The sequence below is a fragment of the Alligator sinensis genome, unplaced genomic scaffold (assembly GCF_000455745.1).
Source record: "Alligator sinensis unplaced genomic scaffold, ASM45574v1 scaffold492_1, whole genome shotgun sequence".
In the NCBI taxonomy this organism is placed as follows: domain Eukaryota; kingdom Metazoa; phylum Chordata; order Crocodylia; family Alligatoridae; genus Alligator; species Alligator sinensis.
The window spans coordinates 1,565,529-1,585,409 of NW_005842186.1; the positions used below are offsets into that span (position 1 = coordinate 1,565,529).

Consider the following 19,881-nt stretch of genomic DNA (forward strand, 5'->3'; position numbering starts at 1 on the left):
AGCTATTAGAGCAGCATATATGGTATTACTGAGCTATTAGCTCCCATAAGGGCGAGCGCATGTCCTTCATGCAAGCGGATCATGCCAAGGCCAAATCAAGAAAGCAAGATCTATCTAAATTTTTTAGCACCCACATTTTAGCAGTGGAAATTAATCCTGTGTGTCTGCCCTCCACACACTCACATAAAGCATTAACATCAACAGAAGAAGAGACCCTAAAAAGTCCAGCTACAGCAAGTCTATAAAAACCTTCAAAGTGATTACTTTGCTGTGAGGTACTGCTGTGAAGGGAGTCCATTCATCTCAAATACAATTGGATCCAAAGCTAAACTGCTTGCTAAGCAAATGCCTCAGCCCTCAAATCTCCATTAACACTAAACTGAGCATTAAAACTGTGCTCGTTAAGTTGCACCAACTGCGTTAATGCTGTTCAGCCTCCTGTACCTTGTACTTGGTGTTTGCAGGAATGTTGGTTTTCCAGCGCACTGTGTAGTAGCGAGCATCTGTGATCTTCTGATTCTTCGGCAGAGAGTTGTCTGCCCAAGTGATCCTTATGGTGTCATGACTCAGAATGGAAGCCTGAACGCCCACTGGCGGCATCATGGGGGAGGGATCTGGCACTGGAGTGTATGGAGCATTAATAACAAATACATCAACTTCAGAAGTGTCTAGGGAATTGATGGGTAAAAAGTAGTGTATTATAATTAAACGGGGAAGGTGGAATTTTAATGTAAACAAAAACAAAAAGGGGGAATGCAGGGTAATATAATGGAATGAAAGGTGAGAAATGGAAAAAAAAAAAAGAGAGAAAAGCCAGAGTTAATAGGCAACATACAACTAATAGCTACTCAATCCTGCTCCCTTCTTAAGGCATGGCTTACAAATAAAAATATGCTATAAACTTTGCCACTTAATCATATTAGTGTCAATGGAGTTCAAACATCATATAACAATCCTCAAATATTATCAGAATAGCAACACAAATTCATCCTTTGGCTTTATCTGCCTGAAAACATTTGCTTATTCCTTCTTTGGAAAACAATGGTGTGAGAAAGAACAGGGATAAAGTCAACTTCTTAGAGGTGGGTAATTCATTGTTCAGGCAAGATTGGAGGGAAACTGCCATTATCTTTTAAAATGTTTTGAGCAAAAAAAATTGTCTCCTCTAAAACTGAAAGTTAATTCAGGAAATTCAAACAGCAAGTTTCCTCAGAAATCTAATAGAATTCCAGAACTTCAAAAGAAAGATTAACACATTCAGCAAAGCTCATAAATAAACAACTATGCCTTAATAAAAAAAATAAAATGCTACACAAGGATGGAGAATGAGCCATAAATTAACAACACCTCAGCTTACTCAGCTTAAAATCTACGGCTATGGCTACATAAATAAAATATCACAAGGTATGAATTTACACAGAGTGCTTGCTACTCTGCATTAGCTGCCTGCGTGTATGCTCTTACCCCACAATAAATGCAAGGTAGGTAGCTTATCCATTTTCACTCTCACTTCCACTCTCATTTGCCATGGGATAAGAGCATGCACACAGACAGTCACCAGAGAGTAGTCAATCTCTTGAATGCCCCTGCTTAACTCCTGGTAACTTGTTTGTGTAGCCATACCCCTAGGTTATATGTGGTTTATAAGCAGTTCATTTACAAAGTTGCTGCAAACTGAAATCTGAACGTCATACAGCGAGTGTATGCATTACAGGCAGTCTCATTTTGAAAGGTGTCACAAATATTATATTTTGTTGAGACATCTGTAAAAGATCAGATTTGGGACCACATGTATAAACTGCACTAAGCAAACCAACATTATGAAATGAGAACATCCGTAAATGGCTGTAAGGTAAACTCTAAAATTAAAACCAAATATATATCACATATATAAGCATATGGCTTTGGTTAGTCGGCTTAAAGATTTAAGTTAACTACTGGGTCAACAGTGTGAATCAGTTTAGGACATAAAGAATACCTGAGCAGAGGGGAAAACCCTGTAATGTTGCATTATTTTTCTGGAACAAAAGGTAAGGATTTTTAGCTGTGTGAAAACAAGAAGTCAACCATTTGGCTTTACCTGTCTGTGACCTGGTCACTGCACTCTCATAGAGTGGGATGCCTTCGCCAACATTGTTGAAAGCTTTCAGAGTTATGACATAGTGGGAGCTTGGATCTGATGGAAGAAAAATTCAAATATATATTTTTAGGGCAAATAAATCATTGCAAACTGTTAATGGCTCCTATTTCCTACTTCCAATTTCTCTCCATTTTGTTCACTATTTTACTTGTAAGGGAGATAAGGGTATGTAATGATCAGCAAAATTAAAACTGAGTTTCTGCAACGACAACTATTTCTGGTGTACAAGAGTTTGTCTTCTCATAATGCCTGAAATCTATACACACAACAATTTGAACAGAGGCCCAGATGAGATAACTTTGAGGAGAATGCTAACAACATGCTCATGCTGAAAGTTTTATAACCTCACCATATTAATGTTAGGCCTGATTATGCTGAAACCCAAAGCAGTTCCCAAGTCTATCACCTATTGCTTCAAAAGTCTTTACATACTGCAACCAAGCTACTGAATGACTATTCTGTGCCTTGCTCTACACAAAAGAAAAATGTTTTGGTCCATTCTAGACAGCTTATTATTAAAGCATATGCTGTTAAATCCAGATTTTCCTGGTGACAGTGGCAGAAACGGGCAGGGCTACTTGCTCAACACAAAAAGTTTTATTACAAATTCAAAAGAAACACCAAGACATGCATACAGATGGAAGTTAAGACCAAATGAAGCAGAAAAAATGCTTCAACTCTGTAAATGTTAGATCCCTGTTTTAAAAAGAAACAACAAGGAAAAAAAAAAGCTTTTTAACACAACAATGAGATTACAGGCAGTCCTCAGACTTACAATACAACTGGTCCCTGAAAACCACGTCTTAAGCCAAAATGTTGCAACTCGGAACCGATTTTCCCATAGGAAACAATGTTATAAATGGTGGATTGGTTCCTGAACTGAGGCCTGATACCCTATTTTCACCAAAAATAACCCAGAATTTTGTACTCAATCAATTACAGATGAGTAATATAACTACATTAATGTATTTATATTGTAAATAGCAATCATATTGATTTGGAAGGACTTCTTTGAGGAGACTTTGCTGGACTTTTTGAAAGGCTCTTGGTTGGACTTTTTGAAGGGTTCTTGGCTGGAGTCTTCTCAGGAGTCTTGTCTGCTTTCTTAAAGAAAGTGTCCAAGGAAGTTTGGACAGATGTTCTCCAGGGAGATGGGTGACACAGCATCAGATCAAGTGTTGTAAAGTCAAAACTAACGTCAGAAAGTTGAAACAGGGTGTCAAGTTAGAAACGCTGTAAGTGCAAAACATTGTAACTTGAAACGTTGTAAGTTGAGGACTGCCTGTATTATAAATGTCAGTCAAATTTGGAGCCATAGCACAGAGTTTTGGAGCATATTGAAAGAGTTTTGAAAGAGACCTGTCTGTAGTTTAATTTCTTTTAAAAATATGACCTGTCTGTACTTTAATTCTTTAAAAAAAAAAAATACTGTGCCTTGGAAAATACTGACAAAGCAGGTTAAAATTTAGGAAACAATGTTCCTGAATTGTTCTCACCTAAGTTCTCAATGGTGTAATATCTCTGTTTGTAGTCCACTTTGATGGTCTGTGCATGAGGACTGCCAACACCATACCCTATAGCGTATCCTCTCACCACAATATTCTGATTTTCAGGAGGAGTCCAGCTTACTACTATACTGGTAACCAGTGGACGGACATGTAACGAACTGGGTACTTCAGGGACGCGAGTTTCTGTTAAATAAAAAAAACAATTTAAGGATTTATCCAAAACAAAATAAAGCAAAATATTCTTGTATACTAGTCAGATACAGTATATTCTCAACTTCTTCACAAAGTACTGCTAATGTTTTAGGAAATCCCCTCTACACCCCCAGCTTACATTTTTCTTTTCTTTTTCAATCCTCTAAAAGGAGGGCTACAGAAAAGAAAGAATGCCATTCATTCTTCTGTGCATAGTAACAAAGTAAAAACTAAAAAGAAAATGGAAAATCCTACCAAAAACACAGGGCTGTTATAATAGAAAAAACAAAGAAAAATATCTTTAAAAATTAAGTTAATTTTGTGTATTACTATATATACCAATTCATACTTCTAAAACTTATGCTTTTTAAACATCTCTTGAGCAAGGACTTCTGCAGTATAGCAAAATATCACTTATACTTTATGGAGACAGATCTGTTTGACTTTCTGCAGTTTTTTTCATTTACTTTGCTGCTTTTATAATTTTTCATAATTTGCTTAAGTGTTTATCCCCCTCTGTCCCCACAGCCAATCTTCATTTTCCTGCATGTTAATGCAATGCAGCTTACACAGCTGACTTTAGCATCAAAATCATCTCCATGACAACACATTTGATGATCACAAACAAAGAATTATGTCTTCACTGTAGATTTAAGCAGATTTCATGGTTTTAACAACTGCCAATAACTTGGGTATTCCATCTGTTAAAGAAATCACTTCAGCGCTGTCCGGTGCACTTCAATTTAGTAGTCCCTCTAAATCCACAGGGCCCCTTTACATACTTAACAAAGCCATTAATGTAAAGGGGAGTTGTGTGTGCTGACACATCATCAGAAATGAGTACTTGTGGAATCTGTCAACTATTGATGGCAAACATTCAACCCCAATCCAATACCTACATCAGAATTGTGTTGCTAAACTGAAAAACTTCCACAGCACTTATGTAAGTTAGCACCAAAGTATATGCAATGAAGGGCTTATACCCCCATTCTTAACAGAAACTTGAACTAAAACAACTTTATATTTGTCTGTACCTACACCTGGAAGAGAGAGGAAGAACAGTCTTTCCTTACTTTGCATTAGTATGTCAGCCCAACGGAATCTCTAGTGCAGCAGCAGGCGGGAAATAATTCAAACAGAAGACAAGGCACAACCCCCCTCCTCCAAAAGAGAAATCATTTCAGATAGTTCTGTTGGCTGCCGCCTTTAGGGTTTCTCACTTTATGATATGTGTTGTATTTACTGAAAATAGGTAACCAACTGCAGTGCAACAGAGTGTCTTGAATCAGAATATGCCTATTGGTTTGCCTCAACTGAAGGGATTAAAGGGCTCCAATACAAGCAGACAATTAAAGTTCATAAGTATTAAATGCAAAAAAAAATTACATTAATGCAATGCTAAAATGAGAATTTTTCATTAAAAACAGTCAATACATTTGGAAATCAAAATAGCACAACGGATTTGTTTTATGCGTGTGCTCTGCACCAAGGCTCTCCCTTCTGATCTCTGCACAACCATATAAACGCTAATGTAAAATTCTAATGATCTAATTTTTATTTATACTGGGCATGTCTACATGTGTGCTTTAATGTGCAATAGACTATTTTACTGCACATTAAAGTATCACATAAAAACCATGACATTATGCTAATGCACAGTAAAATAGTCTACTATGCATTAAGCATCACCAAAAAGCATACAAATGTACTACTGCACATAGCAAAGCCTAATGTGCATTAATTTAGTACCTCACACTGGAGGTACTAAATTTAATGGGCTTTAGAAAAGGTGCATTAATGCACATGTAGACACACCAACTGAAGCCCTATGAAATAGACATAAATCACATTTATTCCCATTTTCAGAGTGGTGTAAAACAGCAAGAGTATAATTAAGAAGCAGTTCCTATATGGGTATCTGAAATTACAAGTTTAAACTTTAACTATATCAACTACATATTATTAAAAATGATCTATATTGGTTTATTAGAGAAACAAAAGCAAGAGTCACATACACCCACACACACTCACACCATGTATTCATTCCTTTCTGTTACGTTATATTGACCAAATACCATATTGCATTACCAGAGCTAAGGATTTTCAGTATATGGTGCATTGCAATCCATATGTTTAAAAGAACAATTAAAGTTTGTGTGAGTGCCTTTACATTATAACTTTTATGCAACTGAAATCTCAAATTCTGTGACCGTTGAGGTTTTTTGTCTTTAAATACAATGCTGGCATTACCCTCTGACAAAGTATTGTTAACTATGATTCAAAAGGAAAGTGCTTTTTTATTATTTTTGATAAATGCTACCTGAGTATGAAGCCTACCTGGATTCTGGAGACTAAAACTAACTGATTTTCAAACCAATAAATCTGTGCCCTTTCCACTGAGAATATAAGATACACAGTTACATGGAACTTCAACATAAAAGGCAGATTTTCAACAACTAGAAAACTCAACACAATTGATAACATTTCCATCTTATACCACTCATAATTAAACACTAGAGATTAAGACTATAGGGCAGTGGCTTTCAATCTGTGGTTTGTGGACCCCTGGGGTCCGCAGACTATGTCTAAGGGGTTCATGAAAGAGTATCACATCAAAAGTACGTGAATACGCACACTTACAATTCAAAGGGTCCGTACCTCCTTGCAAAATTTCTCAGGGGTCCACAAACAAAAAAAGGCTGAAAGCCACCGCTATAAGAGGATAGATCTTTCACTGTGTGGCAGTTTTGCACAGCACTGCTGGTATAATTTGAGTCTAAAGATGGCACAACTGGTTCTGTGTCAGAGGCAAAGTTCACATAGGGGCTCTCCTACAATCCAGCCAGGCAGCAGCAAAGAGACTGGATTGCTGCTAGGTCATGTGATCCACAACTACATTTTTTGCAGCACACTGCCTATTTAAGTTAGAGTGACCCACAAGCTGCTCTAACACAAGGTAGAAGAAATGGCCCAAGGAGAACACTTTGTATACATTGGCTTGATCTACCCTCTGAAGTTGGGGAATTTGGTGAAAGAAATTCTAAACTATGAAAGTTCATCTAGAGCAGAAGTATGACCTTCTGAAAAAGGAATTTCCAACAACTGAAGATCAGCTGGGCGAGAGAGGCTCCAGCAACACCAGTATACAGAAGAGGGTGGGTTGTACAGGAAGCATATGGTGGTTGTATGCTATCGAAAAGATATGCAGAGGGATCTTCCACTAGCCAAGTAAAGCTAGGCTTAAATTGCTTTTTATGAAAGAGAAGGAAGAAAAAAAAAAAAGATGTAAAATTAACTTGCGATTTAAAACTGATCCGAGGAAACATCACATATAATTCTTAATGTGAAATTTCCATTTAGGACTACCCTTTTTCTACCTATCTTAAGCTACAAAGTCACCTCTCTAGGTTCCTTAATTTTGTGACTCTGCCTTTGACATTCATCTCAGATGTGATGCCTTTTTATATGCTTCTTGAACTCTAAAGTATACTCCATCTGCTGAATTTCCTCCTTTTATCATTGCAGCTATATATCATGAAAGAATCACCAACAGATTAGTTAATCACTACCTTCCACTCATTAAATGAAGCCATGCTGGTTATCCTTAATCACAGTATCACCATGCGGTTTCAAAGAGTTCTACCTTGAAATAAGAGGCACTTATAAGAACAGAAACATACTACTTGCCAACTTTAATAGTATTTAGTTAGATACTAGAATAAGCTCAATAAAACACACTTTTCCTCATTCAAATCTATCCTGGGGATTCAGGTTACTATTTTCAACAGAGTTTATAGGATTTAATTCCTACTAGAAGACACATTCCTATACTGCATTCCTAGACTACTGTGAAAATATTTAACCTCTTTTTCAGAAAGCCTCAGTATAGAAACCTAACCATTGTCAGTCAAATGCTGTCTTTGCATGCCTACATTTCCTGAGGGAACATGTGAAAGAAAGGAAAAGCGAAGTACATCATTAAGGTGTGAACCCAATAAAGCATGCATTACATATTACTGTTATAACCCATCTATATGCATCTCTCTTCCATGCTTATATTTTCTGGCTTTTGCTCCTTCCCCCATGAGTGCTTAGGTCTCAAACCCTGTTATGTACAGGGCCTGGCAGTTCGCATTTGCTGTGGTCATCTCTATGCTGCTATATGGTTGTGGGGCATGGGTGCTTAATAAGTAGTTAGAGAACAGAACTGAGGCATTTGAAACATGCTACTTTAGGAGACTACTACATGTCTTGTACACTGAGCACCAGACCAATGACTCAGTCAAGCAGCAAATCAGTCAAGAAATTGGAACCTATGAATGGTTGGAGGCTGTGCGATGAAGGAAGCTTTAATGGTATGGACACATCATGAGAAGGCCGGACACCCTTGCCAACTTCATAATACAGGGCACAGTGAAAAAAGAGGCAGACCCAAGAAGAGCTGGGGAACCAATATTAAGGACTGGACAGGACACAAAGCTAGCCAAACACAGGGCAGAGTGGAGGAGGGCTGTTGCAGCATCTAAGACGCCCCAACGGTCACAGCAACCTCAAGACTGACCTGACCTGTGCCCTAACAGGGGTGCACATGTAGACGCTGAAACATTTACTACGCAGTTAATTAGTCAACAGCACAATAAATGTCTCATATAGACATGCTATAATGGTCTATCCTACCCTGCCAAAGCACTGTTCATTGCAGAATCAAAACAATAAACTATGAACTGTGTCTTGCTTCATTTTGTAAGACACTAGCATGCTTCAGGTACTGTAAAAATAATCATATTTCACACTTTTATCTAGGAAAAGTATTCATCCAGTTCTGTGGTGTGTGAACATCTGGATGCTTAAGGTCAAAATCTAGACATTTTTATTTGGCACTAGCATTATGTAATAAGCTATTCCTTACTGGAGAAAATAATGAAGTACTGGACAGTATTCCATTTTCAGTTTTCAGGCCACTATCTAGAACTGATGAGAACTTTATTTTACTATTTAACTACTTAACTTATGCATTGCATCAATAAAATGCATAAGTCCCATTGCATCAGTCCCATACAGTAAACGTTATGGAACAAAATCATGTTTGCCTTGGAAGAATGGAGTCATATTTGTAGCTACATTGCTCAGATACCAAGAGGACTTTAAAAAGACAAGTATGCTACCTAGTTATGTCCTTACCATCCAAGTCACTCTCAAAAGTTTCTGCTGATACCCAGTCAGTAGCTGGTCCTGTACCATTGATTGTTAAGGCAGCCACCCGGAAGCTGTATTCTGTACCTCGCTCAAGACCTAATACACAAACAACATGCAAGTTATTAAAATAGGAGCTCCAGCTGTGAGTAGAAAGAATCACAATTTGTAATTAAAGACATCAAGAATCCCACCAATCTGACCGTAAGAGCGTGTTAATGTGAAAGTAAATGGATGGAAGTACATGTTGTAGCTGCTGCTGTGACATAGTATAGGTCAAGCCTGAAACAGAGCCAGGAAGTTAACTGCATTATGTTCTGGCCTTTCACCCTTAAGACTGCTGCTTGAGCATAACCTGAGGTCAGAAATGGAAATCAGTGCTTTTCACAGTGCGAACTCCAGTAGAGGAGACTGACACAAATTGTGGTGTAACAGTTAGACTGTGACAGGAGACGTCCAGGACTATGGCACTATGGAGACCTTCTCTGTAGGTCAATGGCAGAACAGCGTGAGGGTTGTTTGCAGCATATACAATCAATTGATGAATGAATAGCTTTGCTTTACAGGTTATTAAGCTTTTCATCAGCATGGTGGAACCCCCTACAATTCTATAACTAAATTTCTACATCTAATACCACCTAATTAACAACCAAAGTATATACAATGAATTAATTCCTTATTTATACAAGTCCACAAGCTATAATCAAAATAATATGAAGATACACTCAAGCTTAATACACTCATTTATCAGATATGCCTATGAATAATAAGAGCTTCCACAGTTGCAATAAGTAGCGTCTTGGTTTGTGTTTTTATTTTTAAATAAGAGATATAAATCTTTATACCCAGAAGAGCAATCCCTAAGCAATCTGAACTAAAATTCAATACTTTTTTTGCATTGTATAGTGGTTATTATATTAGCTCTATGGAGACAGGTCAGTTTTACTTTCACCTGTAAACAATTTCCTAATCAGTTTTGCTTTATTGTTTCCATACAAAAGCAGAATGCTGCAACATTTGGATTGTAGATGCTAGTTCTGAAGGAAAAAAAAATCCCTGAAAGCCATCCATTGATATTTAAAGCAACACTGAGTTTACATTTACTAATTGTATTGATTCTATGATGTGGGGATTGAACCAAATGTGTTGGTTCTTCGTGTTTTAAATACAAACCAGGCAGCCCTTGCTCTTCTCACAGCATCTACCAGAACACATTAAGCGTCAGAGCTGGCAGGTCTAAGAACAAACCATACATCCTGTTAAGCACATGCTCATTTAGTTAGGGTGTCATTTTATCTTTCTTGGCAAAAGCAATATATCATGGACGTTATATACCTAAAAATAAAAATCAGTTCAGTTCACACAGCAAGACTGTGGCAGAATCAGGACACCTGACTTCACTTTGCCCTAACCATTGTCTCATGCTGTCCCAAATTAATTCAGTTAGCTCACTTAAGATATTTTCAGATCACTTGTGAAGGCTAGAAGCTGATTAACCACAGCCCTCCCTCCCTAAGAAATAGTCAGCACCTCTTCAAATCCTGAGAAACACATTTTTATAGATAAATGCTGCTTCTTTCAGGTTTTGGATAATATAAAACAACCCACCTTCAATTAGCTGAAAAATCTGTGTCCCTCCAATGCTCTCTGTTACATCACTCTTACGAGAAACTTTACGGTAGCGAATTTTGTAGCCAGTGATTTGACCATTGTGGGTCCCAGGAGGAGGGGGCTGCCAATGTACCATGATGCTCTGTAAAAGGCAAAATGTATTACAAATCACTGACTCCCCTTCAGCCAATCAGACTGTTCTACTGCTAATGCTGCATGCATTACCACTTTGCTTGAAGTGCTGTCCCATATAAAAAGAAAAGGTGAAAAAAGAGGTTGAGGAAAGAGTTGATAACTAACCTGCAAAAATACTCAAATTCTAAAATCTTAATGACTAAAATAAAAAAGGATGAGCGCATTATTCTAGACCACCCAGGAAGCCACAGTCACATGCGCGCACACACACACAGCAGTAGTTAATGAGCACTGGGAACAGGTTTTAGTTCTGGTGCCTCAGGCTCTTCTGTCTGATCTGAACTCTTTTCCTTAATAATCAACCTCTACATCAAGTTAACCCATTGCCACTGCCTGTCTCCCATTTAGATGTGTGTTGTATTCTTAACCCCCAATGGAGTTTACACGGCTCTAAACCACAGATTAAGAAGTGGTCTTTAGAGCAAACAAAAGTGAATGGAAACCTCCAGGCACTGTGAACAAGACTTCACAGTTATACTAAAACTGATAAAGTTGTTCAAAGGATTGGAAATTAAGAAAATACAGATATAGAGGGCCCAGGTGATTCAGATAAAAAGAGCATGCCCCAAACCTGGGTATTTTCAGAGATACTATAAGATTGGTATTGGTGTGAAAAGGTGTATGGAAAAGCCTGCTAGACTGGGTGGAGTGGTTTGAAGTAAGACCCTAAAGGGCCTTAAATTTTGGGTGATCTGGGACCAATCTACTGTTCATCTTTCCCTTTAAGAACAGCAAACGCACAGCACCTTACCTTGGAATTTCGGACTTCCAGGGACAGATTCTGGGGTGGAGCACTGGGAACTAGAAACATTTAAAAAGATTATTCTTCAAAAGCTATATAAACTCTATGATTCCTGCCAGATACCAGTCCTTATATAAAGTACAGATCCCTCTTGCCTTAGATCATGTTAGATATACTGATGATGGTGCCCTAACCTGAATACAATATAGAGTAACTGTTAATGTAAGGAGCATTTTGCCATGATGTACGATGTAATTTTTTTAACCCCATTACCTATCATTATGCACCTAAATAAAAGCAATCTGAGGTTCCAAGTTACTGATAATCTATCATTTACACAGATTTCAATAAGAGAGTGATACTCAGCACCTTTCAGAGGTGAGACATGTATGCAGGTGCCTTAGGGTAACTCCCAACTCCTCAGGGTAACTGCCTAACTCCTCAGGGTATCCAGATTGGACATTCTGACTAGTGATATTCTGCGCAAGGAAAATGGTATACCAAGTGGTTTAAGTCAATCTATTCATAGAAAAGGAGGGGTCAGAGCTCTCAGCAAAGTTTGCTGCTGCTTTCCAACCTTCTATTCTTCATTAAGTTGTTCAGTTGAGAGTGATAAGGATCAGAGTACCCTATGCTCTGATGATCCTTTGCCAGAGGAACAGTTCCGACAGGACCATTCCAGATAGCATTTGTGAAGAGCAGACCTATAGTTACTGCAATTTACACTGGGAACTGGTCGGGCTCCTAACTAACCTCATGACTAGGGAAGGCCGATACATAGACTGATTTTTTTTCTGCTTCTCCCTTTCCAGTTTACCTGAACTGAAACCAGCATAACTGAGGATCAAGTCTTGTATTCTTTAATAAGCACTAACATCATTTAAGAGGAAAAAACCAAAACAAGATGAAAATTTTCTGCAAGGGGAATCTGCTTTCAAATAGTGAGAAAGGACCAGACAAAGGAAGATGGTGCCTAAAAACAGCTCATAAAAGAAAAATAATTACAAGTGTATTTCATACCTAAATATTATAGGCAGAAGTTAGTATTAACTGTGACCAATTTTTCATAGATCCCCATTTACTCACATCCACTTCCATTTGTCTTGCCTGAAATACTAAAAGCAGGCAGTTCTTCTAGTATTATAAACAACCGATTTAACAATATCCACATGGGAACCAGAACAAAAATACATAGTGTTTTTCTCTGACAACTAAGCAGACTTAGCAAGTGAATTATTAAAGAGAAAATAGGAAAGAAAAATATAGGGAAAAATCACGGTACAGAAATATGAATCAAAGAAACCATAAATTTATCATAGCTGTGCTGTTTGTGTCACTACTGCTATTCATCCATCAATTTTAAGATGCAGCTTGGGGGTGTTATCATTCATATATGAGCATTTATGCCAGGCTAAAGTTTATTACGCAAGACTGCTATCTATTAACACAATTAAAAATCAAACACTTAATAGACAAGTCTGCTAACACATAATAAATTATGAGAGTTAAAAAAAATAAGCTGGAATTTCTGGGCTCAATAGTATTCTGCCCCTGTCTTTTTTAAAAATATTTTGTAGATGCATTTGCCCATGAAGCAAACTAATGTTGTTGATATTAGGGAAACTGTAGACTTATTATAAAACCAGCTGCTTTTGTAGGTATAGCAATTTCCTTCCAGCCAGTGTGGACAAGCTCAATGAAGTTTATTCAGCATGCATGACCACATGAAGCAGTCTTACCACCGTGACATAAAGCAACAGAAAATTCCTGAAGGTCTCTATAGTTAAAAATCAATTTAACCAAAAGAAATAATGTCTTCCACAAGGAAACTGGATTAAAGCAACTCACCATCTGACAGTGTTCGCACAACAACATCTTGGGTAGACACTCCAGGGCCATGTTTATTGTAGGCCACCACTCGGAAGCTATACTCTCTGTATTTCTTCAAGCCATTAATGGTGTAGGAGTGACCTCCCACATCAACATCCTGGGTATAAACCAACATAGATGTAAACTAAGAACAATGCTGAATCTATCATGTTTTTATTTACAGTGTCATAATGCTCAAAGCCTTGAGGTCCCACTGTGGTGGAATCTGTATAAGCCAATAGCAGATATAAGCTCTGGTTTGAAAAGTTCATATTTGAATAGTAGGTTTACAAAAACAACAGTATTTATGCAGTGCACAGCATAATATTGATAAAAAATTGAATTGTACCAACAGGAGAGGCGATCTCTTACTGAAAATGGATTTGACAAACTTATTTATTACATGCTAATGCTTTTACTTTGAACAGTGGGATGGAACTAACAAAAACAAAAGTAATGCCATTTATTTTAGTTCAGGGATACAACAGATTCAGTCAAAGGCTAATGTCTTAAATTTTTATTAACATTTTAAATAGTATGTTCAACTGTTGTTGCAATTTTTTTTTAGCTGGAATCCCAGGTGAGTGGGGATGAGTAATTGAGAGGCTGGGATTAACTCTTAGTCTCCTATGGCCAAGTCAAAGTCTACAACATTGCTGCTATAACATTTCAAGTCCAGGAGGCTTAGTCACTTAGGAGGATCCCCCCTGCTTTCTCCAAAATATCAGATCAAATGACTGGCTACTGAGTTTAAGCAATGAAAATAATAACAATTTGCCAAGGTTAGAGATCACATGGAAATCATCAACTAAATTAGTGGGGGTCAGGGTTTTCAGTAAAATAGATTAAAGGGAGTCTATCTCCAATTTTTTGCTAGTCTACTTCACATATCCTGAGTCAATGGGCATTTTTACACATGCTCAGGGAAAGGGGGGTGGGGGAGACTCTAATTAGAGTGGCTCCAAGAGCCACTCTAATTAAAGCACTGCAGCATCTCATACATCAGTGTCCCTGCACTCTAAAATGGCAGCAAGTGTACTTTAACTAAAGCTCAATGAACGAGCCCAAATCCCAGAGGGTTTTTTATTTAAAGCTTTCTGAGTTGTAACTCAGACCTCCCTACTCCTTCCATATCCAGTTCTTATTCACCTACTGATATTTGCCAGTCTGAGGCTTTGTTTCCATATAACAGTTGAACCAGTTAGTTTTTAAAACAATAATTTGGCTAAATCAATGCAAACCCAACTAGAAAAGCACTTACTGTATGCTGGGAAAAGCTACACCATTGTAAAATGGTAAGAAACTCCACTCATGAAATTATATCTGCCTAACTTAACCTATTTTTAAAACAATTTTAGTGAAGCTGGTGCAAGACATGTCTAGACCAGGCCTCATGACGTTAAATACCAGTATGTTGCTAAATAACATGAGCCAGAACATAGACCTATTCTTCTAAAATGGAACTTGTGATTACTACATCCATATAATGTCTAACCAGAACTAAATGGCATTATAAACTGTCCAGAGATCCATCATACCTGCTCATTATCTGTCCCCTTTTCCATGTAATAAAGCTTGTAGTTCTGAATTTCTCCATTGCCAGACAATGGCGTTTCCCAGGTGACAGTGATTGAAGTGGGTGAGTTGGCATATGCTCGAATGTTGGGTGCTGGACCAGGAAGTTGAACTGGAATGAAGACATGGAACTACTGTAAGTTCACTGATCTGAACCACTCAATTTTACACTAAATATGCTGGGGACAAGTCCTACAAGCAATCTGAAAACCTGATAAAAAGGGTATTTTTGAAAGCCAAGTAATAAAACTATATTTCAAATAGTATATCGAAACTTGGCAACATTCAGAATAGTCATTGATTCCCTAATTGGCTATGTCTGATTAGTGAAGTACTGATCATCTTAGCTATTTTTTCTAGATAGAGATGATTAAATTCCATCTCCTAAAAGACTTAACACAATTGGAAATATCCTATGTACTATCTTCACTTAAATATAAAAGACAAGGTTTTTCCCCAATCAACACAGGGAAAAAGGCTCCTTGTCTTACATTCACATACAATGAAACCTATTAAATACACTGTCTATCATTAAATTGCTACCATTAATATGCTTAGGAATAGAAACCAACTATGAAGTTAATTAATGCAGCCAACACAGAGCATGACTTTAAACACATGGCCCACATTGGGCACATATACTGATGGGAACCTGCCACAAGGAAAGATTACTGAAGCCCAAGTGAAGAAAATATATGATAGTGCCCAGTGCACTCAGTGCCAACTATTTTATGGTCATGGTGAGCCACTATACTGAATATATTTTTACTTCCTCTTCACTTCCACAGCTAAGCTGTGCCTTTTTCTCCCCATTCAAAACATTCCTGTTTCTTCATGGGCCTTGAATGCCTGACAAACATCACCAAACAGGGCTCCTCAACAGTTCACCCAGAATCTCTCTATCATCCCCTCTCTCAGCCTGTTGCATATGATTAATGTGGCCCCAACCTCCATGAAGTGGACCTGGACCACGTTGCCCTGAGCCTTATCTGCAAATAAATTTCTGGAGGATGCCAGGACAAGAATACCCAGTTCCAGTCATTGGGGTGGGGTGGGATGTGCTAATTAGCAAATGGATCCTTTGTTGGGGGGGTATCTGGAATATACACTCATGCTGAGCAATGGGGTCACCATGGCTTAAAATGCCATTGACTGCTGGGACCCAGCCCAGTAAACTATATGGCAAATCATGATCCTTTTGGCTTTGGACTAATATCATACACAGTTTGTACTATATACAAGTAGGTACAAAAGTGCTGCTTAATAGTGTGTTTATGGAATACCTGTGCTAGAACTTGCAGCAGTTTTAAAACAGGTAAAATGCATCAATTCTAAACAAACTAAATACTGCAAACATGTTGATTTCCAAGTTAGTGTTTTCAAATTTGCCCCCCACTTTTACATGCTCAGGGAGAGCAGGTCTGACATTAAATGGAGCAGGGGAAGAAGGGGCTGCAGGAGAAAGAAGCTCGGGGTGCAGAGGGCAAGGGAGCCACCTGCCTCCCTCCCAGATTTATTTTCCCTGCTGTAGTAGTGGAAGGGGAACAAATTCAAGCCAAACCTCCAATAATTAAGTTATATACCTGGAAAATTATAACAAATTAGTACATTACTGGGGAGAGGTGTTTGGCTAATATTCAGGGTTATCTAATATTTGAGTATATAGGATAGATTAGATGCATGTTATTAAATATGCTTTCTTATCTGTGTATTTAAAACCAGTTGATTTTATGCATTATATTTCTTATCCTTCAACTTGCAAATATCTGCAGAATAAATATTACTTTCAAAACTGAGTAGCATAACAAATCTGGTAAGTATTCATAGATAAGTAGCAGCAATTTAACCGTTTCCTTGCATTCTCTGTCCATTAACAGACAATATATTAAAGTACAATAAAATGTATTAGTCTTGGGACACAGAGAACCACCAAACTTTTTCAGGAACTTATCAATGAGCCCAGGAAAGCTCAGTCTGCAGCAAACAATCAAATCTAGCAATCCAAAGTGCAGATCTGAGGAATGGCATGAAACTGGACACTTCAAACCAGATCATATTCTACCCACTAGCAGCCTAAGCAGACTTAAGAGGCCTGCAGCATGATCTAAGCCCATCCTGCTTGAATCCCTGAAAAGTACTAAATGCAAGAGGTAGATGGGTCCTCCCCCTGCTTGGTGCTTTTTTGCAAATTAATCTTAAGGCTAAGATAGTATGCAAGGGCCCATCTGAGAAGGAATCAAATACAGATGGGTATAGAGGATGAGACTGCAGGGATAATATTGTGATTTTTTTTGTGCTTGTGAGTGTATTAATAATTATGTTTAGAAAATATATTAGCAATTTTAAAAGGTCTGATAAGCCATCAAAATTAATTTTAAAGTGCCCCCTATTTTCAGCTTTGTATCCTAGACAAAAGACCCAATCTTAAAGACTTTTCTTTCCCTCAGCTAATGTGATGCCTATCAGACTTGCACCTCCCTATATATATTCCTCTATACAACAGTTTGAAGCAATAAGGGCTCTAATAAGTATTGTACAAAAATGTATTCTGTGTCCATTAACAGATACTTGCCTGTCTGAGGAAATAACTTCCTGAAAGACAGAACTATAATCTTCCTTTCATGGATACAAGTGATACAGACAAAATTTTAATTAGATCTGCTTACTGAAGTGGAGAGAATTGAATCTGGTGCATTCTGGCTAACTGTTGTTTGCTTTATTTCCTTATGAATCATTTCATTCAATTAGCACCAAGAGCTAAATCTAGCCCATATCTACTCCTAAAAGGACTTTTCTCATCCAAATGCTGATTTTCAGAGGGCAGTTAAATATTTCATATATTTGAAAAGAATTTCAAGAATCCTTCCAATTTCTTTCAACTCAATCCCCTTTTGCCTTCTATACATCTACTTTACCAGAATATTCAGGTTGCATCCTTAAGCATTAACTGAGAAAGTGGGGTATATTGCCCTGAACAAAACACCATGCTAACACAACAGAGCTGCCAGGACCTAAGCTGGCTCATGTATCTATGCATGGCACTGCATTTTAACACCAATGTACATGAGGAATAGAGTATGTATTTTTCCCCACTCCCTGTAAACAAATGAATTTTCTAAATATTTTCAAATTAGTTGTTGATCTAAAAGTAATTAAAAAGGGTCCCTTAAAAAATGTTTGCTCCCTGGATCAGACACTTTATTTTGCCCTGAATGATCTTAACAAAATAGACTCTTCAGCATTCCCATATAGTTACAACTCACTGGAAAATAGTACATAGCCTAGCACCCATTTTGTCCCTATCTTCCATGATTGGGAGGTTCTTCAGATAATTTCATAAAAAAGTACTTGATTTGGGGGACAACTGCAACATATGTCTGTTTTTTAATCTTAAAATGATTGATATTTACTCAATTTGAATGCCAGTGAACCCTTTTTTTAAATTTGGAAGTATTAGGTCTGTTACGGATCCAGGTCAATGGAAGTCAGCATGGGTAGAAATACTTAAAGGCTTACCTTCAGGCTGAGTTGCCACTTTCAATGGTACTGAGCTCTCTCCAGGGCCATGTTTATTTTGAGCCACAACTCTAAAAATGTAGACTGTTTCTGGCATCAGGTTTTGGATTGTCACTTGCATCTCCCCAGGGCGACTTGTATTTTCAACACGTTCCCTTTAGGAAAGAAAGGTTTGAGGCAGGAAAGCAATTGCTAGTTAGTAAAAGGACTTAGGGGGACTAAAAAGAATTACCAGACAAAATTTGGAACAAATAATACATTTTGTTTGCACATATCTATCTTACAAGTTACTGGCACAATACATTACATGACCCCAGTTATATTTTAATAGTTATATGCCAAATGGATGGAAGACGAAACAGCTTCTCATTCTGCAATTTCCCAGTAAATAGGTAGCAGAAGTTTTTAGAAAAAAAAAGGCTTCTACTTAACACCACACAGAGGGGTATGAAAAGTATTGTTTCATTGGATATTCTTAATTATTTATGGGTCTATAATAATTTAGACTAAAAATATGCCATACAAGTCTGAAGTCTGCAGGGAAGAGAAAATAAGAATATGTACAATAGTTTGGCTAGATTTAGAGGATTTTTTTTTAAAGGGACAATGTATTATCGCAAACTTTACTTCATCCTGGTAACTGAATTTTCTTAAATGACTAAGAAAGAGTATGCTGTGAGATGCCAGGCAATAATAGACAACTCTTACAGCACTTATCATAGGAGGATAGTGGTCACTGTTCAAATTCCACAGGGTGGAAATTCAGCCTTTAACTTTTACCCCCTCACTTTACATCACAACTTCAACCAATGGCTCAGTACAGCCACTTTAAAGTTCACATAATGAAAAGTCTCTCTCCCAGATAGGTTAAGGTACAGTTTTTAAATGATATTTGTTTTCTTGGGTTTTTTCCAAGTTTGCTGCTTGTGAGCTATGTTGCTAAAAAAAGGTAACGTTGTTGGGGACCGTGGGAAAAGCCATTTAACAGAGATTGTAAAACCAGACTTCAACTTGTTCTAATTTAACTTCATTCAAGTCTACATGAGACCTGAGATGCATCAAGATGTGAAGAGTAGACATTAAGCTTGATGTAACAACTGGGTCAGGGGAAGCAATTTTGGTATTGTAATTTATTTGAAGATGCCTAAAGGATTCTTTGGGTGGCATCCATACAAACACAATAGAAAGCTTCATTTTCAGTTAAAATTCATATGCTCTGTAAAGGCATTACCTAGGTCCTGACTTTAAGACCCATTTATGTGGGCTGCTGAGTTGTGGTGCCATTCACAACTCAAATAAATGAGTTTGTTTTAATATTTTACTGGAATTTGGTTTGTTTG

The 19,881-nt window shown here is 37.6% G+C and overlaps 1 protein-coding gene across 4 annotated transcripts in view; it reads right to left on the reverse strand.

Moving 5' to 3' along the window:
- NEO1 (neogenin 1) overlaps positions 1-19,881 on the reverse strand; it is a 384,856-nt gene that overhangs the window by 46,496 nt on the left and 318,479 nt on the right. For 3 of the 4 annotated variants that reach the window (XM_025207174.1, XM_025207172.1, XM_025207171.1), the window contains exons 9-17: positions 18,542-18,696; positions 14,989-15,137; positions 13,430-13,568; positions 11,591-11,640; positions 10,642-10,786; positions 9,022-9,132; positions 3,637-3,831; positions 2,081-2,176; positions 445-668 (exon numbers count right to left, since the gene is read on the reverse strand). In XM_025207174.1, coding sequence (XP_025062959.1) covers positions 445-668; positions 2,081-2,176; positions 3,637-3,831; positions 9,022-9,132; positions 10,642-10,786; positions 11,591-11,640; positions 13,430-13,568; positions 14,989-15,137; positions 18,542-18,696 — 1,264 coding nt within the window. The remainder of the gene's footprint in view (positions 1-444; positions 669-2,080; positions 2,177-3,636; positions 3,832-9,021; positions 9,133-10,641; positions 10,787-11,590; positions 11,641-13,429; positions 13,569-14,988; positions 15,138-18,541; positions 18,697-19,881) is intronic. The other variant, XM_025207173.1, reaches the window with a different exon arrangement.